This window comes from Perognathus longimembris, chromosome 24 (assembly GCF_023159225.1).
Source record: "Perognathus longimembris pacificus isolate PPM17 chromosome 24, ASM2315922v1, whole genome shotgun sequence".
NCBI lineage: Eukaryota > Metazoa > Chordata > Mammalia > Rodentia > Heteromyidae > Perognathus > Perognathus longimembris.
Genome location: NC_063184.1, coordinates 27,587,052 through 27,614,177, shown reverse-complemented (window position 1 = coordinate 27,614,177; position 27,126 = coordinate 27,587,052). Strand labels below are relative to the sequence as shown.

The window sequence follows — 27,126 nt, the reverse complement described above, 5'->3', positions numbered from 1 at the left end:
GGCATACATCTACAAAGGAGAAGTTTCCTTTTCCCATTTCCTTCTTTGAGGATAGTATAATGAACATTGTCATTCTTCATACTATTCATTGCTTTGATCCATTTTCACCAATGTCCATTTTGATATTCTCAATACCAAAACTGGCAGATCAGAATCAAGTCAGCTCCCGTCCCCTGACACCGCTGTTTTCTGTCCGCATCCCTTGTTTCGTCCATTTGCTGGAACCAGGTACTCAGATCCAGTGTTTAGTATCTCTTCTGAAGTTACCTTTCCCCACCCCCAGTGTTTCCTAACTCGAAGAATCTGGTTTTGTTTGTGCTAAAACTTCCCAATACATTCCCAAAGGCTCTTAATCTCTCACACTGTCCTCGTTATATCTCATTTGGTAGATTTCTTCAGCTGCAACTTCTAATTTACTAATTCTGTTTCCAATAATATCTTGAATTAGGATTGATTGCATTTATAAAAGTTCCTTTGGTTCTTTGTCAGATCTCCTTGAGTACTTTTATAATCTCTACTTCATTCCTATGTTCATACTCTGGTTTCTTATGTACTTTAAGATTATCCATTTCTATACTGGAACAGGTAATTGAAATATCTATGGTTGTGTCAACTTCCTGCAAGCAGTTGAGGGAAATTTCAATTCATAACTTCTCACTTGAGAGATTTGTTTCTGATATGAGTAACATGAATTGTGAGTCAGTCCCTGGTGACCTGGCCAGTGGCCATCAATTGCAATAGAAAATGCTTATTCTCTCTCCTCTCATGGCTAAGGCTGAGACCTTAGCCAGGCTCCAGTGGCCCATGCCAGTCATCCTAGCTACTGAGATCTGAGGCTCGCTATACAACACCAGCCCAGGTAGGAAAGTCCATGAGACACTTACCTTCAATGAACCACCAAAAAGATAGAAGTAGAGCTGTGGCTCAAGTGGTAGAACACTGGCCTTGAGCACAATATCTCAGGGACCAGTACCCTGGCCCTGAGTCCAAGCCTAGTACTAGCATACACACACACACACACACACACACACACACACATCTTAAAGATTTGGGGACCTAGGTCTGGTGGTATTTGCTGACTAGCCAAGTACAAGGCACTAACGTAACACACACACACACAGAGAGACACACACACACACGAAAAAGATTGGGCCAGTGGGTTACTGAGAATTGAATTTTCTAGAATTTAGAGTTTAAATAATTTAGAAACTGGACTGTACTATCCATCACAAGTGTATCCTGGTAGAGACTGACCAAGAACTTTCTGGAAGACCAGAGAGAGGACTGTCCTCTAGGAAGATGGTTGCCCTACAAGAACAAGATCTCTACTACACAAATACTTGACCACACTATAAAAGTCCTTCATATCACTTAACTCCTGCTCTTCTTCATTCAAAAAAAAAAAAAACCCAAGATGAGATTTTTGTATACAGAGTGGCTATAATATGGTTTTTTCCCCTTTCTTTTAAAGACCACACTATTTAAGTTGTATTCCATTTCATATGAGGTAATTATAATAAAATTATAACTTAAAATGTTGGAAATTTTAGACAGATTCATTAGTCAAGAATGACAGATTGCGATTTCCTGACATTTCACATTCTTGTGTGTGGGCTGAATGGATGTCACATGGTTTGCTACTGTTAGAACTTCCCGCACACGTGTGTCACACTCAATACCAAGTCCTCACCAGGCTGTGGACTGCTGGGTGGTTGTTCAGGACAGGTTCTGGTATTCTGTGCATCCCGTTTATCAGTCATTTACTCAAGAGATACTTACTGAATGCCTACAATGTGAGAGGTGGTCTTATAGATGCTAGGACTGAGAAAACGAACCTGGGGTTTATAAAGCCAATGTTCTGGGGAATTAAATTAGCTACAAAATACTTGAGAAATTCCAAAAGTATTCTGGAATTCATACCTTTGGAATCTATTCATAGATGCATTAATATTTATGAATGCTTATGAGTATTCATTATTTATGAATATTATTATTCATAAATATTATTCCATTCGTTCATGAATTCCAGATACAGACTGAAATATATCTTTTAGTTTTATGACTAGGCTACCAGTTATCCCCTTGGGAGATGGCTGACTCTTTACCAGGTAAATATCACAGTCAGGCTGGGATGAAATGTGTGTGAATTGGTCTTCCTAGGCCTCCCTCCTCAACAGCCTCTAAGATGTAAGAACTGAAGCATGGCTGCTCCAAATCTCAGCTTTGCTCAGGCTTGCTTGAGAGCCCCCATTTGCTGTAGTAATTAAAATTAAAACAGATGGCAGGAGATAATTCTCCATGCGTACTTTTGCATAAAGAATGGTAGCCTCTAGAATAAAAGATGCTTGAATTAGGGTTAAGGGTATAGCTCAGTGATAATGTTTGACTGCTATGTAAAAGGCCCTGGGTTCAATCCCTAGCACACCTTCCCTCCCCCCCTTCAAAAAAATTACAATAATAAACAAGTTATGGGCATCAAAGACCGAGACCTCAAGGAAGATTTAGAAGAACCTTTTGAGGGCTGGGAATGTGGCTTAGTGGTAGAGTGCTTGCCTAGCATGCATGAAGCCCTGGGTTTGAGTCCTCAGTACCACATAAACAGAAAAAGCCAGAAGTGGCGCTGTGGCTCAAGTGGCAGAGTGCTAGCCTTGAGCAAAAAGAAGCCAGGGACAGTGCTCAGGCCCTGAGTCCAACGCCCAGGACTGGCAAAAAAAAAAAAAGAAAGAAACTGGTGGGTGTCCGTCAGAGCACTGGAAATGGATTGTGGTGTGCGGAGTTTTCTACACCGAATCTATCCAAGGCGCTGAGCCCATGGGCACTCGGAAAGCAGAGGATTCTCTCTGCTATAGGTTCGTTGTCTGTTATTTAGTAGCTAAGAAGACATCACTTCATCTTCTCTGGGTTTCCGTGCCTGGACCCTTGTGTATCTGCGAAGGACATTCTCATCTCGGGTGCTCTGTAGGAGTTTCCCAATTCTGAAGCTGGGGAAAGAGGAAACTTACTAATAATACCAAAGCCCTCTCACCACGCTTCCCCCAAATAAGGCACTTAAATCCTCATACTGAACTTTGTAAATAGATAAACACACAGGAGCGCTCTCTGAGGACCTCAAGCGAATCTGAGGAAGTCAAAGAACTCATGTGACCCTAGTCAGAACATTCTCTGAAGAAACCTGGGAAGGGAGCAAATATCCGTTGGGAAGTGGGGGAGGTGGCCTTTTTAAAAGTAATTATCAGGCTGGGGATATAGCCTAGTGGCAAGAGTGCCTGCCTCGGATACACGAGGCCCTAGGTTCGATTCCCCAGCACCACATATACAGAAAACGGCCAGAAGTGGCGCTGTAGCTCAAGTGGCAGAGTGTTAGCCTTGAGCAAAAAGAAGCCAGGGACAGTGCTCAGGCCCTGAGTCCAAGCCCCAGGACTGGCCAAAAAAAAAAAAAAAGTAATTATCAAAAGTAATTATATTCACGTGTTATGGATGTGGAGGAAATACCAGCACTCAGAGAGAAGCCAAAAATATCACCGTCCTTTATCATCACCATTTAGTAACCTTGACCTAGCAGGAAAGAGGGTTATTTATAATTTCATAACTCACAACAGGTATTCAGTGGGAGAAGGGTGTAATTACCAGGACAGGGCTGCTAAACATAGAAAGTGGGAACTTTCAGGCATTAGGGGTAGTTTGCAAGTGAAGGTCGTTTTTATGTATTTAATTTTGGCAGCATGAATCACGCCGCGTCCTGCCACAGTGTCCCCTCGTCCGCATGCGCACAAGAACTGCCAAGCAGGGAAACACCTCGTGTCTCACATGATGGGACGTTTTCATTTCCTACTTCACGTCCCAGCTCTGGTGTCTGAGGTTTGCAAGGTTCCATAATATATATATATATATATATATGTGTGTGTGTGTGTGTGTGTGTGTGTGTGTGTGTGTATGTATGTATGTATGTATACATATGCCAACATTGACAACGAACAATGCAAACCTACATCTCTAAAAATGATCATGGAAGAACAGAAAGTAGAAGAGTTCTGTCTGATGGGGATTTTTTGCCCCATTCGCATTCAGAACTTTGTGAAGCATCAACACACATTCATGTATTATTCTAGGATTGGTGTATTCTAACAAATATAGCAACATCCCTGTGGCCATAGTGGAGGAATATGCCACTAAAAATTTATTGGAATAGAGAGAGTTAAAAAGCTTCAAATCACCAGTTCTGTCTCCCTTTCCCTGTCTCATCTCACCTTCTCTCAATTCCCCCCCTCCTCCTTTGAAGTCTTATGACATTTAAAGTCAGTATCAAAGATCTTAACTTTGGTAATTCTTTATTACTTTTATAGTCCTCCAGTATAAGGACAGAAACAAAAAGGTCTCATATACCGTTGCATGTCACTTGGGCCCTTTAGGAACATATTTAATAATTCATTCTTTTTTTTTTTTGGCCAGTCCTGGGCCTTGGACTCAGGGCCTGAGCACTGTCCCTGGCTTCTTCCCGCTCAAGGCTAGCACTCTGCCACTTGAGCCACAGCGCCGCTTCTGGCCGTTTTCTGTATATGTGGTGCTGGGGAATCAAACCTAGGGCCTCGTGTATCCGAGGCAGGCACTCTTGCCACTAGGCTATATCCCCAGCCCTAATAATTCATTCTTGATCAGTTCCTAAGAACTTTCATACAAAGTATTTTGCTACATGTTGAATCCACATTTCCTTTTGTTTTATTAGAAAATAGACTATTCTATTTTTTAAATGGCTTAAGACAACACAAAAAGTACAGAAGACCAGGAGTGTGGAAATCTGCTCCGGTCACAGTCGGGGTGACAAAGCCATCTCTGGGAACGTCAACCGGTCTCCTTTATTTTCTTTTCAGCATAATGAATGGTTAGTGTACCTGATAACTGATATTGCATTTAGCTCTAGAAGCCTATGTGACAAAAATCATACTTCAAGATACAACAAGCATTTTAAATCACACTGTATTCAGGCCAGGTATTCAAACATGGCAGCAGGAGAGCCCCCCCTAGAGGCGGGCGTAGACCAGGGGTCAAGGCCATAGCAGGAACTATGTGGAATCAGAACTGGTCTAGGTGGCTGTGCTTTCTCTAGTTTGTTATGCGCTGCATCTCTCCCTTTGTCCCAAGGGATATTCCACACGTTTATATCGCCTCATCTCAATAAAGTATTTGCATTTGGGCCTACTCCTGATTTAAAGGGGAAAATTCAGACAAGAATCCACTGTAGACATGACCAGAATTAGGAGGAGTGAGCAGAGGGGTGGGATGGGGGCAAGATGGTTGAGAATGGTGAACGGTCAATCAAGGTATAACACATTCACAAGCTGCTTTGTTAAATGGCAACTCCTTTGTACAACTACATAAAGGTAATAAAAAGTTTAAAATAAAGAATAACAATTGTTATCGTTTTGATAGCTATATGATTATGCTATACACAGAAAATAGAGGAACTACTGTTATCCAATGAAACTTCAAAAATGCACTAATGTGAAAGCACTAAACTTCTACCAATATCCTGAAATTGTTTTTCTTTCAGAATGCAATGTAGTGCAGCCAGAGATCACTGAATTTCATATACAAAAAGAAAAAGAGAAAGAGAACCTACATGGGTTCTGGTCTTGTTTACCATTAATAAGACCCATGGCCTTGAGTGGCAATCACTGAGCTCCTCTTGACTTGAGCTTTCTTATTAGTAAAATGCAGGTGGGGTGGTTAGACAAACTGTGTCTGATGTACATTTTATCTGTACAACTGCAATTCTAAGACTGCAGGTAATTTTATTTTCTGACCTGATTTCCTAGAACTTTGTGAAAACAACAGACCTTCAGAAATAAACAATATTTTTCATCTCAACTAAAAGTAGAAAACAATTTGTAGAGAAACAATAGACTGATAGAATCAAAATGTACTATTACATGAGCAAGGAGTCATGTCCTAAATTATAAAGAAAATAATGGGAAAAAACCAACATGGCCTGAAAATTATTAGCAATGCAAAACTATCTAACATAGATGGCATTAGACCAGGAGTTAAGAACACTGTGCTATGGGGCCTGCTGAAGCACTTAGCTATGATTTTAGCTTCTTCTTTAGCCACACTGAGCCTGACATCTGCTACTAACACGCATTCCCATTTTTGCTAACAGAAAAAGGAGGAGGTAATAATGCTATGAAATTGCAAATAGTTGTACATAGAGATGATGTATAAGAAATTCTTATTTGGTTCCTTACTACTAGAAGAGGCTGTCCACCAAGAATACTCCTAACAATCATGCCAGATTTGCGGAGGAGGTAAGACTCTGCCATTTTTCGCTTCACCCCAACCATTTCCAAGGGTTTGTACCATGCACTTTGGGGAATGAGGTGACATCTCTCTTTGGGACAAAAGCAAGACCACCCAAAAAAACACAGGAAAAAAAAACCACCAAAAACATTATTAGGCTCAAGCTCAGGCATCTCCGCTGTAATACACTGTTCCTAGGAGACTTGGGCCAGGGGCTGGAGGGGTTGGGTGGGGTTGATATGATACAGCTCATGATGAAGCTCGGCCTACACGCCATGCTCCAAGTAACAAGGTCCTTGTCTCTGTCAAGTCCTAATTCTGTGCCTTCTGCCTGCAGGTCCAAAACTGTGACAAATGCTTCCTGGCTTGTCAATAAGGGGAAATTTCAAACCCTTCCCAGACCCCATAACGATGCATAGTAAATGTATGACTATTAGGTAAATACAAGCTGGGATGTCTCAGAGGTCTGGCATTACCTTTGCTTAGTAAATCACAGACCAATATTTATCATCTGGTGTGAAGAAGATTATTTGCATGCTATTTGTGATAGTCTTTCCTCCTGGTCTCACAAATTGTCCCTTGTTGGGTAATGAGCTGGACTCCTATCTACCAGTCCAACCATTATTGGTGACAAACACATTACCTCATCACTTTCTTTCTCTACTCTCAGTAGTCAAACTCAAAACCAAGGTGGCACAGCCTCACTATTCAGGTTTTGACCCAGAAACCATCCAAGTCCTGCCAAACTGATTATAAAGCAAGTTATCTTCATGCTATCTAGCACCCAGATTGAAAATAGGGTGTATGGGGAGGGGGTCACAATTTTACAGAATTATACTTTCATGCCTTCAGTACACAGGAAATTGTTACAGAAAAATAGGTGGAGTTTAAGAGACCATAAAATTGTTTCAGATCCTAGATAGAAAATTTGGAGATTTAAATGCTACCCTACTGTATTTTGTTACAATGTAATGCAATGGTGGATAGTTAGAAGAAGAAAAAAAGAGACAAATATACTGATAAATATCTCACATGCTGAACACCAAAATGCTATAGCACTTCCATTATAAGCCGTTTTATGTGATAATTGCTTTTTGAGAAATAGAGATGTGGATATTATCACTAACAGAAAGACCCAAAGCCTTAAAGAAAATGCAAATTCCTGATTAGAATCATCCTCAGGTAAACAGCTATGTGTTTGTGATTATGTCTCTGTCTGATTACTCACCCTCTCTTAGCTTTCCTTACATCTTATTTCACATTTTGTTTCGGGGTTGGGGGGAAATATCTCAAGTACCTGGACAGACTTTCTCACCTTGCATGAGGCGTTACATTTCTCCATGCCTCAATCTAACTCTACCCAAAAGAATAAAGGACCCTGCCAAAGCACGATCTGTTGTTTGTCCTCAGATGGATTTGGCACCCTTATTGTTGTTTATCAATACAGACTTGCCAGTGGCATTAACAACCAGACACTCCAGCGAGCAGACTCGTTTGCGGCCGGCCCACATCACAAAGCTCCAGGTTGTAAAGCTGACCGGTTTTGTGGCTCACTGTTGAAGCCAAGGTGAAATCGGGGATGGTTTTGGCCCTAATCCTAATGGAGACACTCCTGCTGAAAATCCTCTTTCCCTGTATTTTGGATGCCAAAAATATTTGCTACAGTTGTTCCCTGAGCAGTTTACTAAGTGTTTGGTTTTATTAACTCTTAAGCCACAGGCCACAGTAAACTGCTAAAGTGAAGGCGATAACTGAGAATTAGTATAGTCTGAACATGGTTACACACACTAGAACATTTGCTGAGCACAAGCATCTGCCACAAGTAATACTCAGGAGGCTGAGATCTGAGGATCGTGGTTCAAAGCCACCCTGAAAGGCTTTGAGACTCTTATCTACAATTAACCACGAAAAAGCTGGAATTGGAGTTGTGGCTTAAGCGGTAGAGTACCTGTCTTGAGTGAAAAAGCAAAGGGACAATGACCAGGCCCTGCATTCAAGCCCCAGTACTGGCACACACATGCGCGTACACACACACACATACACACACACACACACGCACCTCTGAAACATTAGTTTTCAGGTAAATGAGTCACACTAAGCTTTAGAATTTCTTCCAGGTGTAATGTTTCAATCTGTTTGCTGAAGGGAAATGAGAACACATGCAATCCGCCTGTATTTTCAAGGAAATCCGGTGTATCTACTGCTTTACATGGATACAGAGCTATTAGCTTTCCCATATGGACAAGGCATCCTCATGAGTCCTTCACCATGTCAACAGTAATATATCTCAGAGTTTATAGACTGCACTGGGATTTTACACAGATCTTATTTGATCCTTGAGGCAAAATAATCATTTAACAAAATATGAAACTGAGCATCCAATATATTAAATAATTTGGCCAGAATCACCCAGCAAAGGAAACAGACTTTAACCCTTGACCTTTGGTCTCTAAACCCCAGACTCTTCCCAAACAGATGCAGAGAGTTTATAAAGTGTAGCACATTTAATTAGAGACTGATTATCACCCATAAGCAGATGAGCATTCAGAACTATGTTCACGGTACAGAGGCACAAGTTCAAGAGCTCCTTGCTACTTACCCATGACCTCAGAAAAAATACTTTCTCATGGCAAGAATGCTTATTTCAGAGCTAAGAAGCATGCTGTCACAAAGCAGATGTCAAAATCACTCCAAGACTTCAAGAAAATGAAACTTTCATAAGAACAAAGTACAAATCCACACAACTCTGAAAACCAAACTTTGAGAGCAAGCATGATCAAAATCTGATGATCTGGACTATCAACATTTCTATAGAAAATAACCGGCTAGAAAAGTTACATGCTCCTTTGATTTTTCACTGTTGATAGCATAAAACTCATTCTAAATGTAATTATGCCAAAAAGGAAATAAAGTCAGTTTTAGAAGGGGAAGTTGTAGATTGGGATAAATCTGGGGCTTCAATTTTTTTCCCCCTAAACAAGGCACTCGTATTAGGTAGCAATTAAAATCAATCTTTACTTAAAATTTGGGAGGGAGAAAGTGTTTTTTGGATAATATAAACCCAGAGTCCAGCTCTGAGTGCTAGAACTTTAAAACATATAGTATGTGATAAGTTCTAATGACTCACAGAATAACTTTTTGTTCTTATGTGCCAGTCCTGGAGCTTGAACTCGGAGCTTAGGTGCTATCCTTAAAGAGTTGTTTTTCTTTTTCTCTCAAGGTTAATTCTCTACCACTTGAGCTAGAGCTCCACTTCTAGCTTTTTGCTGGTTAATTAGAGATAAGAGTCTCACAGCCTTTCCTGCCTTGAATAGCTTCAAACTGCCATCTTGATATCTCAGCCTCCTGAGTAGCTAAAATTATGGGGGTGAGCCACCAGTGCCCAGCTCACAGAATGAAGTTATCTACGAGACTGTTTAGGAAAACCAAACAATCTTCTGGCAATGGGCACCTTCCTGGCTACTGGCTCGGCAGGGTAGTCATGTGACCACTCATCACTTGGTTTTGAAAAGCAAACTACCTCTTATTCTTGATGCAACTTTCATTTAGAAACTTGTGCTCCCGGTCACAAAAGTGGTCATGTAAGAAAGGACTCTCCAGATACATGTAGAACACCTCATCATTTTCGTACACACACAAAAAGGAAAGAACAAAGTTCATTCCAAAGCTAATACTCCAACCTTCAAAACATCCATATCATACCAGTACTTTTGCTCATTTTCACTAGCAAAAAAAAAAAAAAAAATGTATTTGTTTTCTAGGATCTCTTTGGTTCTCCCATGCAGAGCTCCAAGTTCTCATCAAACAACATTCGATGAGAAGTGCACCAGGTCTTTGTGATTTTGATCAGACGAGAATATTCCACTACTGACCCACACATGCAACCAGTGCTGAATGACATCTGTCACCTATTCCTACGACCCCCTCTCCATCCACAGGGTGCCTTCTGAAAGCTCATAGTTCTTTATTAAAAAAAATGTTTTAAAGACAACTTTCAAAGAAGCAAGGATTCAATCAGTTTTATGAGATGTGCAGAAGAAAAGCAATTTGCTTAACATCAGGCAATCATTTAGGGGAAAAAAAATCTTATTTTCACTTCCGTACTGCCAAAGCACTTAAAAGTTCCCATGCCAAGCACCAGGACCTATTCAATATCACCAAGAGAAGACACAGCAGAGCGTGCGCGCACGCACGCGCACACACACACACACACACACAAGCATCAAGAATGCAAATTTCTGAGACCTCAAATCATTTACCCTGGATGGTATATCTTGGACACATGTCTCTCTGAGCCTGAGTAACTACTGGTATGCATATTTTGAAAGATGATGACAATGCATGGCTTTATATAGTGACTGAATATTTATTAACGGCTTTTTCAATGCTCAGGTCTAGTCTCCAAACTAATTGGCTTCTAATGACACCATGGAAGTGATTTTAGTTTTTGAAAACCAAAACTCATTCTGCAGTTGTATCAATGTATATTCACAGATAAATAAAAAGGCAAAAGCCATTATTTCACAGTGCTAAAGCCGGGTGTTTCCGACTGCTTTTTAATACTGTTTAAACTCTGCCTGGTTGAGAATATCTGGAGATGAGTAACTTTGGTAGGAACTTAATCCCACCGGAAGTACCTAGGGATGCCCTTCAGACATGAGGACAGCACATCCCCACGTCTTGTCAAGGTCTTTACGTTGTCTGTCTAAGAGGCTTTCCTCACCTGTCATCCCTCACGCTCTCCAAGTACTCAATGGACTCCTGAAACAGTTAAAAATGTGAAGTGTCTCTAAAATAATGTTTTGATTCATTAAGTGCAGCCCGATCAAAACCAGATGGATCTGGCAGTGGGCTTGTTCCCCTGGTTCTCAGGCTGCTTCCGAACAGTGCCAACTCAGAAAAGGGATGATCGCTGTCTCACATTCCACACTTCAGGCACTAATAGATCCTTGGCTCCCGGCTTCCCAGTGTTCAGAGGAAATGCCAGGAAACACATGGTGTGGCAGAGGCATTTTTGGAAGCACCCATCCGTGCAGATCAGAGAAATGAATAACTACCTTGGCCTCTGAAAAGCTCAGGCAGCAGCTGCTTCACACCGGACAGTGAGTGATCTGGATGCTTCTCTTTATTCTGTGCGGTAACTACCGTGTTATTTATGTTCAGTGCACATGTGCACACGTGCCTGTGCACACACTGTTATATTCCGTGTGGTGGTTGGTCTTGATGTCAACGATACTGGATGAAGGAGATGAGAACCAGTGAGATGGGTCAAGCATGAAGGTGCTAGGTGTCTGTTGGAGATATTTCCAGAGATGATAACATCACAAAGACTCTAACCTAATCAATAGTTTAATCCTTTGATGGACTTAGATTATGGGGCGATGGTGAAGCTATAGGAGGTAAAGGCTTGTTGGAAGAAGTGGCTCACCAAGGGTGCACCCAGAAGGATCTATTTGTCCCTGCCTGTTAGTCCTCTTTGTTTCCTGGCTTCGCCAACACCCTTCTACTATCGTGGTTCTGCTTCACCACAGGCCCAGAAGCAACGCGGTCAGGCTGCTGTGGGATTTCAGACTTCTGAAACTCTGCGCCCAAATAAATCTTCAGGGAGCTAGACTTGACTTCCCAGCTATTTTATCATGATGGCAAACATCTAACACACTTCCTTCATACCACTATTCAATCACTGTTACTAGGGTATCTTCCAGATTCTTCGTGATCCTATGGTTCTGGCATTTAACCCATGGAATAGAAAGGCAAGAGTGATATAAACAAGATCAGTAAGTTCCCTGCACTATAAAGAATTTCCTTGTAGTGGAGAATATAGGCGAGTACATAGACAAACCAATGTGATAGCAGATGTGCTAGGAGGTACAAAGAATCAAGAGTATCTAATGGCTCTCTTAAATGGTCCTAGAAACCTTACTCTCATTTTATAAGATTAATGATATCTCATGAGGCTACTTCCCAAGTGATTCTTTTTTTTTTCAATTATTATTTTCTTTGTTGTTGTCATAAGATGACATACAGAGGGATTACCATTTATGTAAGTCAGTTAATGAGCACCTTGCTTTTCTTCCAGTGTCTTCCTTTCCCTCTCTCTCTCCCAAACAATTCTTAAGGTGATTGATTAATCAGGTCCCTAGTACAAACCACTATGAAGAAGATTTGTTTTTTTAATTTTAAAATATTTGGCTAGAAAAAAATAACTTATCTTAGTGTATACTGTATTGGTCAAGGTATTAATAAATAACCTCACCCCCTTATGTATGACTACTATTAATTTTACATTGGGTTACTTTTTCTCTGAAACTCTACTACAAGATAAAATATAGAGGCTAAAGCACACATTTTTAAGACACAGAGTAATTTGCTAAATGTGACAGATTCGTTTGTGTCATGTCTAATCCCCTTCCTTACAAAGAGAGGATTTGTTTTCCTGTACCATGAAACTTCCAGTGACTTGGTATTCTTGTGTGTAGACTCTGTTGAAAGTTTGAGTCTGAATGGCCATGTGGACTGCTACCTTATCTCCACTGTCCTGTCTGGACCATGGCTTTGGGATTACCTGATAGGACGGATCTTTGTTGATTAGAGGCCGCACAAATAATGTCTTTTGAAGTAGTAATATGCTTTGATTTTTAAAATCTCTGAACTACATATTGAAATTAGTGGGGAGGGGGTGGAGCAAGTCAACTGATTTAGCCTGTATTTATTTTTTTCACATAAACATACAAATCTCACCAGAATAGTATCCATAAGGACAACTAACAGCTTCATAAATTAAAAAATTCAAAGTTAACTTTCTTTGACTTACTAATTAGTATCTAATGATCAGATTTGTGCCTGAAAAAAAAAGGTTGAAAAAAATACAAAGGTTAATGGGAAAGGTTGACCAAATTCCACATGGTCAGGCAGAAATAATTATGATTTTCATGTCTACTCATAAATCACCGAGAGGGGAAAGATTCTCCAAAGAGTGAGTTTTTTAAAATTTACCAAAGAGCCCTAATATTGCTAGAAGAAAAGTTATGGGCTGCTCAGTAAAAGATTTAATTACCTTAATAATTAGTTTATGGCTGTCCCTTTCTAATACCCTCCAAATAGTTATGTAAACCTCAGGCTATAGACATTTCCCCAACGCTGGCAATTACCTGCACGGTGGCTGTTAGGAATTTATAGCACTGGGAGTGCATGTATATGTGTGTACTTTCTCTTAGTTCTGAGATACAGGAGAGGAGTGTTGGGACCCCCAAAAGTTTATGGCTCCAGTTAATGAGGCTAAAAGCCCATCTTGACCACAACTGGAAGGGCCTTGACACTATGTTGGAAATGAACTTTACCACTTGCAGGGAGAGGGACCGAGAGGGGAAACGTAGAAGAGAATGAGGGAAGGGGTAACACTGTTAAAAAAGAAATGTACCTGACCCATGTAACTGTAATCCCTCTGTCCATCACCTTTGCAATAACAATTGGAATTATTAAAAAGTATCCAGTGTATATCCTACAAAATTGAGAGTGAAGGAAGGAATGGGTTAGGAAGGATGGGAGACGGTGTTAAGAGGGGTGACATTGATCAAGATATATTGTGTTCATAAGCTTCTTTGTTAAATGGCAACTCATTTGTACAGCTACCTAAAGATAATAATAAAAAAAAAAGAAAATAAACAATGGGGACTTTAATCTTTTACACCTCCGGAAGCCCTCAATCCAAACTCAAGGAGGTTGTCAGACTGCTTTCCTGCAGAGACACTAAGGTAAATTCAGCCATCCAGTGATTTTTTCTTGATTTTTTTTTTTTTTTTTTTTTTTTTTTGGCCAGTCCTAGGCTGTGAACTCAGGGCCTGAGCACTGCCCCTGGCTTCTTCCCGCTCAAGGCTAGCACTCTGCCACTTGAGCCACAGCGCCCCTTCTGGCCACTTTCTGTATATGTGGTGCTGAGGAATCGAACCCAGGGCCTCATGTATACAAGGCAAGCACTCTTGCCACTAGGCCATATCCCCAGCCCCCCATCCAGTGATTTTTAATTTCTAACACGCAATACACGTGACAATGTAGTAATTCCAAGCTCTAGTAACATCCAGTAATCCAGAATGACAATGGAATCTATTGAATCAGAGCCGTCAGGAAGCTCAGAGCTCAAAGCAGAAGTCACTTCCTGTTTTTCTGCATTTCACATGATCAAGAAAAACAAGCAAGCATGAAGAACATGATTGCTAAGGATTTGTTATGGTATATTTTAAAATTGACATCCTTGGATCCAATTCAAGGAGATATTTAGCCAGCCTCCACATAGGATATTCAGTTTACATTAGAAAATGCAAGCGCATTTCGTCAGCATCAATAGCCAGGACTCATGCTACCAATGCAGGACAGACTTTGCTTTCTAATCTTGCAAACTTTAATCAAGTCCTACAATGCATGCCTGATATCTTAGACTATGCTCCTATTCAGCCTGAATATTGAAAATGTGCTGAAGAAATAGATCTGAGGTACAGATCTAATGCATGCGGTGTGAGATAAGACTTGGGAGAAATGAATTACAGATTTAATTCATGTATGAACTTCCCATTTCTGAGGCGGGCCTCTCAAGTCTCTCACCTGAGCAGAGCTACAACAGGATTTCTGAGGAGTGCCACTGTCTTTGAGCTCTAGACAAAATTTGGGATTCTCTCCTCAACTACGATGTTGTTCCATTACAAAATGCTGAAGCAACAGCCCTGCCATTAAAACAACTTCCTCATCTTTTATAAGAGACCTTCAGAACTGACCTGGCCACTCTTGCTGTTTACATCGGTCTCCATGCAAACATTGGCTTCCATGTTTCCTCATACCACCTTGCGAGTCTTTCACTGTGCCCTGAATCACTCAAGACCTTTCTTACCAGTTAAACCAACGTTCTTACTATAGTCTCTCTATATCAATCTACCACCCTCATCCCCACATCTTCCTGTTCTAACAACCCTTACTTTCCTAAGGACGTAGAATTTTCAGCATCTCCTGTTCGTTTGTTTTGGGTCATGGGCCTTGCACTCAGGGCCTGAGCACTGTCCCTGAGCTCTTTCCTCCTCAAGGCTAGCGCTCTACCACTTCAAGCCTCAGCTCCACTTTCAATTTGCTCTTATTTCCTACCCCTTCGTATGATGTGTGCTTCAAGACTGTTTTAGTGGCTCTCTGGCTTAAATACCTGGTGTCACTCTGCACCCTTTCATTTTACATTGCAAATTAGCCAGAACTTCTCTTAGTACAAGTATATAATATATATATATATACACATAGATTATTATTAATATAATTATACAATTACCTATTACATAACAATATAATATTATAACAATTCTATATAATAACTTCCTAAAGTCCACCAGGGACCACCAACATATTTAATTTGATACTGACTCCAAATGTCTCCCTCCGTGACCCCCAATCTCATAACCCAGTAGGGAACGCAATCCACATTCCTACTTGTTCCTTGCAGCCTTCAGCACCGGTGCATGTTTCTCATCCACACATGGCTCTGAGCGGCCTCTGCCTTGTTAGTTGATTACTCTGTCACTGGAGAATGCCCCCTGTACCTTTCTTCGCTTTAGCTGTTTCTCACACTGTCTCCTGGTTTGCCTCAGGCTGGCCTCGGACTGTGATCCTCCCCGATCTATGACTCCTTCATCGCTGAGACTACAATGGTACACCGCCATACCTACCAGTCCTCTTTCCTGCTTCTTAGGCTTGACTCTGCTGTTGGGCAAATCTAGATGACTCTGCCTCGCCAGTGTCTATAAAATATTTTCCCTCAGTTCTAGCCCCTGAATTTGAGTCCTCCTCCATTAGGTAAATTAGGGTCTCCTTACTGGTCTCCATTTTTGCCAGGGATTTTCACAGATTCCCACACCAGTCTCTACGGCCAGGAAACAGGAGATAACGCAGATGTGATCACTGCGGCTCTTCTTGAAGGTGTTGGTATGGTTGCTATCCTCTTTTAGGTGAAAAGGCCAAGTATTTACTCTTTATTAATTCCCAATCCTCACGCTTCAGTTATGTAAAAATCATTTTTTGGCTTTCCAATATTTATTTAAGGAATCTTGTTGCTTATAAGAATTTTTACTGAATATGTTAAATTCTTTTTTTAAATTTGATTTTATTGTAAAATCATTTTCATTCCCTCAAACATACATCATTACTTTCTCAGAAATCTATGCACAGGTGTATGCTGGGCCCTCTGTCTAGATAAGATATTCTTTCTTGCACTAACATCTATTCATCCTTCTAATTTTACTAAGAGCATTAAATTTCCTGAGAATCCATCCCTGACTGATAAATCTGATGAGGTCTGCTCCTGTTGACTTCAGAGCAGCAGCGCTAGCTGAATCAAAATCTATTCTAATTATCACAGCATAGTGAATAATTACTAATAATAATAGTACCCTACATTTATCCTCACATTGCTCTGAGTCTTTTTGTGTTTGTTTCTTCAGTTGTAAACACAGTTCCTGGCACAAAGTACACATACTTGTTGAGCATTTTAAAAAAAAAAAGAAAAAGACTAAACAAACATGTTCAGAAATAACAAAGAGATAATGAAGATAAAGTTTTAAAATCTGTAACTAAAAATGTGTTCCAAGAACTAAGTTATTCAAAGCTACTACTCTGAGGAAAACCAACTCATATTGTCTAACTAGACCTATTTACACCTAAGTTGCTAACAGAGAATATACCTTTACCATAAATTGTCTTCAGGGGAAACCCTAAAGCACTCAAAAAAATCTTTTAGGAATTGCAAGTTGCAAATAGTTTGCCTGCCCTTCTTTACCCAATTCAGCAATAGAACTCAAGCCTATGTAGTCAAGACGGCTAGAATAACTGAGAAATAAGCAATGTGCGGGCATTTGTGCTGCAAATAACATTCCTGCTAAAGGACACACAGGCCAGCGTGGGCCCCCTAAGGTCCCCTTTCCCTTCAGCACACCCATGTGGACGCTTTGGTCATCGCGAAATTCTGGTCGAACCCATTTAGAGGCTTCCGGAGGCCAGCAGCCCTACTACCCACGCCTCCTTATTTCTCATTGCTAAAATTTAAAGTTTGGGGTACTAAGTGAAGAAGGAAATCCCACTAGAGATAAAACAGCCTTACTTTTAGTCAACTGAATCTCTTTGACGTTTCTCGAAACCTACCTTTTGTGAAAAAATCCACCGTCTGGTATCTCTCCTTGATATTAAAGCCACATGGCTGTGTTTGTTGCGAGGGCTCCTTCGAATGCCCCTTTTGGGGGAGATTCTGAGGAAAACAAATAGTTCGCAGCACCTCCCTGTGTTCTTGGATCACATCCGGTGTTTGGGTCTTTGTAATCTTTGAAGGTATGTATGTGACAAAATGTGATTTGGGGTATTTATCTTTAAAAACATCGACAGAAGTGCTTTGAACTTTATTCTATGAATAAGACAAAAAATATTTTCAGATGAGTATTCATGACTTCATAAAACCATTTCATGTTGTCAACAACAGCTGGTAAATTTTATCAAGATGAAACTGTGTTTTCACTAACTACATGAGACAGAGCACCTTTGGGGTAGAAGACATTTCGCGTAAGCACTTGACAGTAAGCAGAGGAACCAGGTACTGTTCTATGAAGTGCCACAAAGCCCTTTACAAGCATGACCGTCACAGTCCATTTCAAAAGAAATGTTCATTTTAAAATAACCATCCCTCTCTCTCTCTCTCTCTCTCTCTCTCTCTCTCTCTCTCTCTCTCTCTCTCTCTCTCTCTCTCTTTCTCTCTCTCAATGTGATGTTTTTAAATGCAGGTTCAAAGTTGATTTTAGAAACAGTAAGTTTGCAACTAGATATAGACAAATTCAATTATTCTTCAGACATCATTGAAGACCTTTCAAAGGTCTATAAAATGCTAATTTCCCCTAGAGAAATAATGTCTCAGCAAAAGTACAAGAAAGTCAAGGTTGATGGTGGGAAGGTCTCAAGATCATTGCGTGCATTAGGACGAGTGTTTCACTCACTTCATCGTCCCTTCATTTCAATCAGCCTGGGCAGTGGGAAACTATTACAGCCCCAGGTCTTCGATAGTTTATTATCCAACCAATTGTCCTTGCTCTCTGGATAGATAAGAGCTGTAGCTCCTTCCTTCCCTTCCCTCACCAAAAACAAAAGAAAATAAAATGTTTAGAAAACTTGGACTGGTTACCAAATCTCATTGTTGACAACTCCTGCTGCCAGTGAGGTATTGTAGGGATTGTGTGGGTAATATGTTGGTATGATGCTGGTGTTATGCTTTGCCAAGTAACTTAAGATGGAATAAAAAGATATTGCCAGGATATTATCATCAGATAAAATTCTTAAGATGGGTCAAGTTTCTAAAGAACCTGTTTCTAGTTCTGAACACAGTGAGGCCTTCATTCCATATGCCTGCCAGTACAATCAATCCATATAACTGATTATATTGTGGAATTTTTAGAGGAATCAGCTGAGAGCCCTGTTGACCATATCCATTACAACTAGCTCTGGACCATCTCAGCCTAAAACCACCTGGTCAATCTTAACATAAAGAACCACAAAGGAGATATTACAATCCCGTTTCTACCAAAGGAAGTCTCACTTTTTTCTTTTTATTTAGAATCCTATTTTTAAAAATAATGTTTGAAAACAAATAGGTACACAGAAAAACCACTCTAAAAATCCCCTTCCTTCCTGTCACCCCAGAGGTCTGATTGTCACCACAGCTGTTCCTTCCTCAAGTTTCAAGCCTACTCTGTACTTCCCACTCCTCCAAAATGTCCTGTACTGACCCTCCTCGGCCTCCCAGCCTTCCCTTTCCCTCTCATCCCTTCTGCTCTCCCATTCAGCAAATATTTATCAGTCCAGACACAGGCCCTAGCTGGAGAGTCAACATTCAAATTAGTGACATGGGAAAACTCCGGTAAGCATGTTGTGTTCAGGGTCCAGAAGAGATGCCTTTTACAGTATATCTGTCACTTTCACCATGTCTTACTGTGAAAGGGACATTTACGTGTGATGATACATCCGAGTCATCCGTTATAATTCATCACAAGGAAACACTGAAGGGCAGGCCAAACGTGCATGACTGAAAATTCATATTTTCACATGCTACCTGAAATCAACATGATACAAGCTACCGAGGCCTTCATTTCCTACAGATGCCCAAGGGTTCATGCTGTTTCTTGTACTAATCATTATAGTATACAAAAAACAACAACCAGGGTTTTGTTTAACTAAATAATAATAATAATAATAATAATGTTGCATAAATGTAAAACATTCACCTCACTTATCTTCTTATAATGTTGGGCAATGAGAAATTTTGCTTCATGGAAAAAATCTTGCCTAGGGATCTGTATTTTACGACCTAAAACAGAAACAGAGAAAGCGTTATGATTTGGGGTTGTTTGGGTTTTTTTTTTAAGTCATTATTTCTACTTCTGCAATCAAACTGGTAAAACGAGGAGATTAAATTTAGAGATAGTAATTGATCTTGCAGGGCTCTTTCAAAGGAATTGTTTTTTATAACTGGACATCACAAATGGAAACAAAGGAAGTGAACATAATGATCCTTTAACATAATATTTTATTATTTACAAAGAATAATCAACCATGTGTTGGTGACTCATGCCTGTAATCCTAGCTACTCAGGAGGCTGAGATCTCAGAATCAAGGTTTGAAGCCAGCCAGGGAAATGAAGTCCATGAGACTCTTACCTTCAATTAACTAACAAAAAGCCTGAAGTGGAGGTGCAACTCAAGTAGTGGAGCACCAGCCTTGAGCAAAATAGCTCAGGGACTGAACCTAGGCCCTGAGTTCAAGCTCCATGACTGGTAGAAAGAAAAGAAAAGAGAAAAACAAAGGAAAGAGAGAGGGGAAGGAAGGTGAGGGAGAGAGGGAGGGAGGGAAGGAGGGGAAGGGAAAGAGAAAACGGAAGAAAAAAAAACAAACTTGGAAACATTCCTTTCTACATTCAGCATCTTCCTCCCTCTCTGCCCTTTGCATCTTTGAAAATATGCTTCCTCTGTCTTCAACAGCTCTGGACAGATCCAGGGGTCAAGGGTCACAGGGTCAGGGTCACACAAGGTCAAAGCCACAGAACAAAGGAGCCAAGTTTCCTAGCCATGCTACCCAAGCCTGAATTGTCCCGATTGTCGCCAAAGCAGATCATCAATAACCAAAAAATCAAGGTGTAGTATACATCATAACATATTCCATACATGAAATACGCAGAGAAAATACATCTTAAATATTCTTACGACGCACACAAAGGAAAGTATATGAGGAAATGGATATGTTGATTTGCTTCCCAATACATTCATGTATCATCATTAGCAGAGCTTAAATGTAAGCCATTTTTGTATGTCAGAGATAACCTCAATGCAAGTAGAAAAGGGAAATATAATGTAAAACTGCACTTGCAATATAAAATTTTCTAGTCAGCACATTAAAAATAAGTGAAAACAACACCAGCTAATAGCATAATAAATGGCAGTAGAACATTTTCTTTTAATAAGATATTCAAAATACAATCCTGTCAACATTAATGGATATTAAATATTAAGGCGATATTTTACTATTTTTTTCCCCTGGCTTCTAAATCCCACTTGTATTTTGTATATACAAGCATCTCAGTTCATTTCCTAATTTTTTAATGAGAAAAAAAAGTGTAATCTGTACTTTGATTTTATACAACCTCCACTTGGAAAAAAGTAGACCTACATATCCCCCGTGGCTCCAAGCATGCTTACATGACTGAATGGTCCATCTTTAAACTGAAGTTACAATGAGATCGAACGTTCAGCTCCTTCGTCTGCCCAGCCCCATTTCAAGCACTGGGTACGTACTGTGCACTAAAGTAAACGTTCCTGTCGTTCTCTCTGAATTGGGTCACAGGTAAATAAAGCGTACGGCGTACATTCATCCAAGATCTGACAACGGGGTTATGAATGGGCATCAAGCCCCTCTGCCAGCGGACGCCCCTGTGGGGACTGAATACTCACATTGGTCTTTGGGAAATGGAGCCTGGGTTACAGCCTGTACCACAGCCATGACAAACAGCGAGAGTGGGCTCCTTCCTGAACCCGGAACTCCAAGGCCTGAAACACAGTGACAACAAGAAATCGCTCACAGATGAACAGGATGAATAACACGTTTTTTTTAATTTTAAATTGATTTATTTATTGTCCAAGTGATGGACAGAGGTGTTACCGTTTCATACATAAGGCAGTGAGTACATTTCTTATCCAACTTGTTACCTCCTCCCTCATTTTTCTCCCACCTTCCCCCCTCCTCAACCCCCTCTCTCAAGTTGTACAGTTAGTTGTTGTAGTTGTTTTTTTTTTTTTAAGAACATATAGTTTTGTAAGTATTGCTGTTGCATTGGTTCGCCTTTTACCCTTTGTCTCTCCATTTTGATGTTCCCCTTCCCTTCCCTACTTCCGATAAACGTATAAACAATACCCAGGGTACCAAACTCCGTTATAATGACATCAGGGGTAATACCATGGTGGAGAAAAACAAAAGGAAATGGCATAATTTCACATAGTACATTGAACATAGCAACAACATTGAACCACTTAGTTCCATAACTTGGAGCTCACTTCGCTTAGCATCATCTTATGTGCTTGCCTTGTACATTTTTTTAGACTTCATTCCTCCACCTTCAGTGCCTCCGCCTGCACAAGGCAGTGGTAGTGGCCAGGACCAGTCAGGTCACTGTGGCTTCCAGACAGCTTCCATCCGTGCGGCCTTACTGGTTCTGAGCAGCCTGGGATGTGCTTAGCTGTGCTGTGCAGAGCTTCCCGCGCTGTGCTAGAAGGAGCTGAGTCACAAGTGTGGAATGTTTAGCAGGTGGACCCGGACAGGAGCTCATCTCTTAGGACAGGCCAATTACAGGTATGTCCTTGGACCTCCACAACTGTGAGCTTAATCCTCTTTTCTTTGTAAACTGACCCTGCCTCAACCATGCAACCACAGTATCCAACATGAACTAAGACAGCCCGAAAGGAATCATGGGTCCACATTCGGCCATGATGAGCACTGGAGGGCTCAGGGACGTGGCATGTATGCAACTCGAACTCATTATACTGGGGCCTAATTGCTCATGCCAGGTCATCTGATTTCTCAGCTTTCCAACTAGTATCCAGTGGATAGCACACATACATTTTTGCAATCCTGTTGAGATCAGTTTTGTGTGAAATCTTCTACTCAGAATGGCCCCTTCTCTAATCTACACTCATTGCTCCTAACTAGAATCCATTAACATTCTATAAATAACAATAAAAAGTGAAAACTTGATTTATAAAGCGGCTCCCTGATGAGATGTTTGGGACACTATATAAACAGCTAAAGACAGCCATGAAAACACTATAAAGTTAATTATGACAAATAAAACAAAGGTGAAGCTGTTAAGCTGTTTCCATAGAATTCTGCTGTGCTCAGAGTCGCTGGTCTTCTGGGGGTAGATTTAGAAATTCCAGCAAGTCATGGCATATTGTCAATTATGACTTCTACTCTCAGTTTCATCGTTTCCTCCACAAACTTACAAAAATTAACTGTCCGGCTCTGACGTGCTTTTGGAAACTGTAAATTCCAGAGACAGTTTCAAAAAATACAACTTTAAAATTGGAAGTGATATTCGGCATTGTACACACACACACACACACACACACACACACACACACACACACACACACACACACAAGAGCCAGGGAAAGATAATGTGGGGATGTAAATTATTTCATCATGCTATTGGGGTTTGTGAATGAACTGGAACCTGAGTTCAACTTCCCCTTAACAAGATCCCTTCCAGGAAAAGACATCCCCTCCCACCTCCCACCCTCCCACTCCCCATCCCCCCACCCCTGGCTTGCTTTCTTGCCTTTACTTTCTCCCTACTCTCTGAATTAGCCTTCTTTCTACATTGTTTTAATGGAGACAGTTTGACACTATGGTGAAAATTAAGACTTTGAGCTCAGATAGGCCTGGGTTCCAGAAACCCCTACACACTGGGCTTCAGGTGACCAAATACTCATTTTCCAGGGACATGACTGATGTTTGAACTGAAGATTCTGAGTCCTGAGAGCCACTTCGATCCCAGACAGCTTAGAGAAGCTACTTGCATAACTCTTCCCCCTGTAAAGTCTGAATAAACGTGATTCCCCAAAGCTGCAAGGCTGAAGAAAGCGAGCCGGCCCAGGAAGTGGGCACACAGCCACAAGCCACATCCGGTTCTCTCCAGGTTAGAGATGCAAATTGGAGGAGGTTCGTTTTTTTCACATGCTATGCAAAGTCACGTTTTTTTGGAGGAACAGGTGGGGACAACAATGAGGAGAGCAAAGAACAAACCTGGAAGACAAGCGACTTGGGAAGCTGAGACCTTCCAGAGAATCATGGTTCCAGGCCACCTAGGTGGAAAAGCTAAAGAAGAGCTAAAGGCGGTGGCGCCTTCCTCTGTGACCCTGGGGAAAAGGAGACCACAGCGCAGGAGAGCACCTGAGGACGAAGCCAGACAGAGGGCTAAAAATCACCAGTGGAAAACATGGTTAAAGGCTTGGGCAATGGTAGAGCATTGGCCGCACAAGCATGAGTCCCTGAGTTTTAAACATTAATACCTCTGTGTGTGTGTGTGTGTGTGTGTGTGTGTGTGTGTGTGTGAGAGAGAGAGAGAGAGACAGACAGACAGACAGACAGACAGACAGGAGAAGGAGGAAGAAGAGAAATGGAAAGGAAAAGGAGGAAGAGGAGGAGGAGGAGGACAGAAAAGGGGAAGAAGAGGAGGAGAAGGAAGAGAAGGAGGAAGAAGAAAAGGAGGAGGAAGAAGAAGAGGAGGAGTAGGAGGAGTTGGAGGAAGAGGAGGAGGAAGAGAAGGAGGAGGAGTTGGAGGGAGAGGAGGAAGAATGGACAGACAACACAAAGAACTCAGGAAAGTACCTCCAAGTCACAGTAGCTGAACATAATCAAGGACCCAAAACAGGAAAGGTATTGATTGAGCCTGAAGCTATGAGGCCAGCCCAGCTCTCAGAAGCAGACAAATACAACCCGGTGGAGTCCTGAGACCTAGCCTGTCCCCACAAGAGGGAGAGATGGAAGAGGGAGGCTCTGTTAGAAAACTGGCTGAGAAGAAGTAGAAAATACAATTTCCACCTGTTGCTTGAGGCAAACTAACCATTAACTCCATATTTCAATCGAAAGAAAATCCAGACGTATCTTTTTTTTTTTTTTTTTTTTTTTTTTTTTTTTTTTTTTTAACCACCAGGATCCAGACATGCCAGCTACTGGCTCAGAGACAGGACTGGAAATCACCTCGAGAGCACAGAGACTGGAGCCTCACAAAACCAAGACAAGACCTGGTTGGACCTGGGAAACATGGTAGCAACCACAGTAATGTGACTCATGATGTGATAAGCATGGAAATAAATGACAAACTAAAACGTAAAAATACAATAAAACTTCCTATTCTACATAAGCCTGGAGCTGTAAAATAACTTTAAAACACATGTCCAAAACCAACACTGGGACAGACAGCCAATAATATCAACCCATTGGAATGGTAATTCACTCTGTAGGAAATGAAAACTATAAAAGAATATGAAAAAAAATTAAAATAAGTAGGCTGACTCTACCCAGAGACAAAGGAAGAAATAATATTCCTACGAAAAGAATATCAAAATATGAAACAAAGCAGCCAGGAATAAAATAAGGATATGAAAAATAACAAATCAGCACCCTTGAAACAAAACTAGCCCCTTGGAGAAAATGAAACGCTCAAGACACAGAATAAATGTAGATTGGACACAGTGTCAGAATGAGTGGATAGGAGGTGAACGTTGAGTGATTTTCCAGAGATCCTCAAAGACAGAGAGGGAGAGGGGGGGTAATGACAATTTGTTAAGAGACTCACTGCAAAGATTGATTTCTTTATATGTATAAAGAGGAAGTTCCAGAGAAAAGGGAAATGGAAGAAAAGCAATATTTGCAATATCAGTATTAAAATGTGTGTGACTTTGGAGACGGGGAGTATACTTCAGATGCCAAGCAGAGGTAGAAATAAATAAATCCAGGGAGTCATACTCAGGACTCGTCCTCCACGACCCCATCTCAACTTCCAGCGGGTCTGGAGGAGCACCCAGGCCCTGAAAGAATGGACTCCCCAAATGACCAGCCTCCGTGTCCAAAACCATGCCCCCTTCCCAGGGAAGTCCATTTCCAGGGAGGCCTCAGCAAGGGCTCTGTGCGAGCCTGGACGTGCGTTCCACCTTCACACTGCTCTGACGGGTTGTCTCCACGTGAGCTCGCCCTCCTTAGCCGGGCACGGCCCAACCAGGAGGACTCCCAAGACGCCTCTCTGCCTCCCCTCCGCTCAGCGTCCACTTCCTGGGAACAGCAACAGGCCGCAGCTTTTTCCAAGGCCACGGAGGGACCCACACTGTTCCACTGCATCACCACCTCCGCGTGCAGATGCTTTCTTCATGTGGAGCTTACACCATCCTAGGTTTGCTCTTCCCGCTCCAGCTTCCTAGCTATTCTAATGAGCCTCTCTACCTGGAGATGTGCTCGTGTGTGTGTATGTGTGTGTGCGTGTGTGTACATATATATATATATATATATATATTCTTGTTTGTTTTTTGTCAGTCCTGGGGCTTGAACTCAGGGTCTGAGCATTGTCCCTGGCTTCTTTTTGCTCAAGGCTAGCACTCTACCACTTGAGCCACAGCACTGCTTCTGGTTTTTTCTATATATGTGGCGCTGAGGAATCGAACTCAGGGCTTCATGTATACGAGGTGAGCACTCTACCACTAGGCCATATTCCCAGCCCTTACATATATTCTTATCTACATGTAGATACATGTGTATACATATGTACTTATGCATATTCATATGTTTAAATTAATGTACATGTGTATATGTGTCTATATAGCAAAAAGAATGTATATATGTATTCATATATACACATATATATTTAGATACATTCCTGACCCTCCAAGAATCTCCAGGACCCCATTGGAAGACTCCTTTTCCAGGCATTCTTGAAGCTAAAATGGACCGGGGAACTGCACTTGTGCTATAAGAATGGAGGCCAAAGCAGTAAGCCATATGTACAGGCCTGGCTGGTCCAGACATCCTCTGTGAATCTCTGTGCTGCTTCTCTTCTGCCTGCTGGAGTTGAGTAGCCTGAGACACCATCAATACCTCATGTTAAAGATGGCCAAGCCCCCAAACAAAGACTTGTCTTTCATCATCTCTCAGAGGAGAGCTTTCTTTTCTTTTTTCTTTTTCTTTTTTTTCTTTTTTTTTGCCAGTCCTGGGGCTTGAACTCAGGGCCTGAGCACTATCCCTCACTTCTTTTTGTTCAAAGCTAACACTCTACCACTTGAGTCACAGTGCCAATTAATGTCTTTTTCTGTGTATGTGGAGCTGAGGAATCAAACCCAGGGCTTCATGCATGTTAGGCAAGCAATCTACCACTAGGCCACCTTCCCAGCCCCCAGAGGAGAGCTGTCTAACTGGGATATTTTGATGACTAAAAACTAAAAATGTGAGCTGAGGCAGGAAGAACCATGAATCTGAGGCCAGCCCTGGTTATGAAGCGAGCCCCAGACCACTGTGACCTAGACAGTGAGGCTGTCTCTAAATGAACTCGCAAATAACTAAGACATCAGGAGTTGGCGGGTGTAACTTATGACAGGTGCCAGATTTTACTTAGACAGGAAAGCCTGTGAGCCCTGAGGCTTATGACTGTTTTTCTCACAATGTTTCCTCAGTACCAAGCATGCATGGGAAATCACTAAGTGTCTGAAGAACAATGGATGAATAAATGATTGGCAA

At 41.3% G+C, this 27,126-nt stretch overlaps 1 protein-coding gene across 1 annotated transcript in view; it reads right to left on the bottom strand.

The window, feature by feature from the left end:
- Iqcm (IQ motif containing M) overlaps window positions 1-25,740 on the bottom strand; it is a 163,319-nt gene extending 137,579 nt beyond the window's left edge. The window contains exons 1-4 of the mRNA XM_048333551.1: window positions 25,557-25,740; window positions 21,300-21,395; window positions 19,581-19,663; window positions 17,461-17,716 (exon numbers count right to left, since the gene is read on the bottom strand). Coding sequence (XP_048189508.1) covers window positions 17,461-17,716; window positions 19,581-19,663; window positions 21,300-21,395; window positions 25,557-25,740 — 619 coding nt within the window. The remainder of the gene's footprint in view (window positions 1-17,460; window positions 17,717-19,580; window positions 19,664-21,299; window positions 21,396-25,556) is intronic.
- Window positions 25,741-27,126: the final 1,386 nt, after the last annotated feature.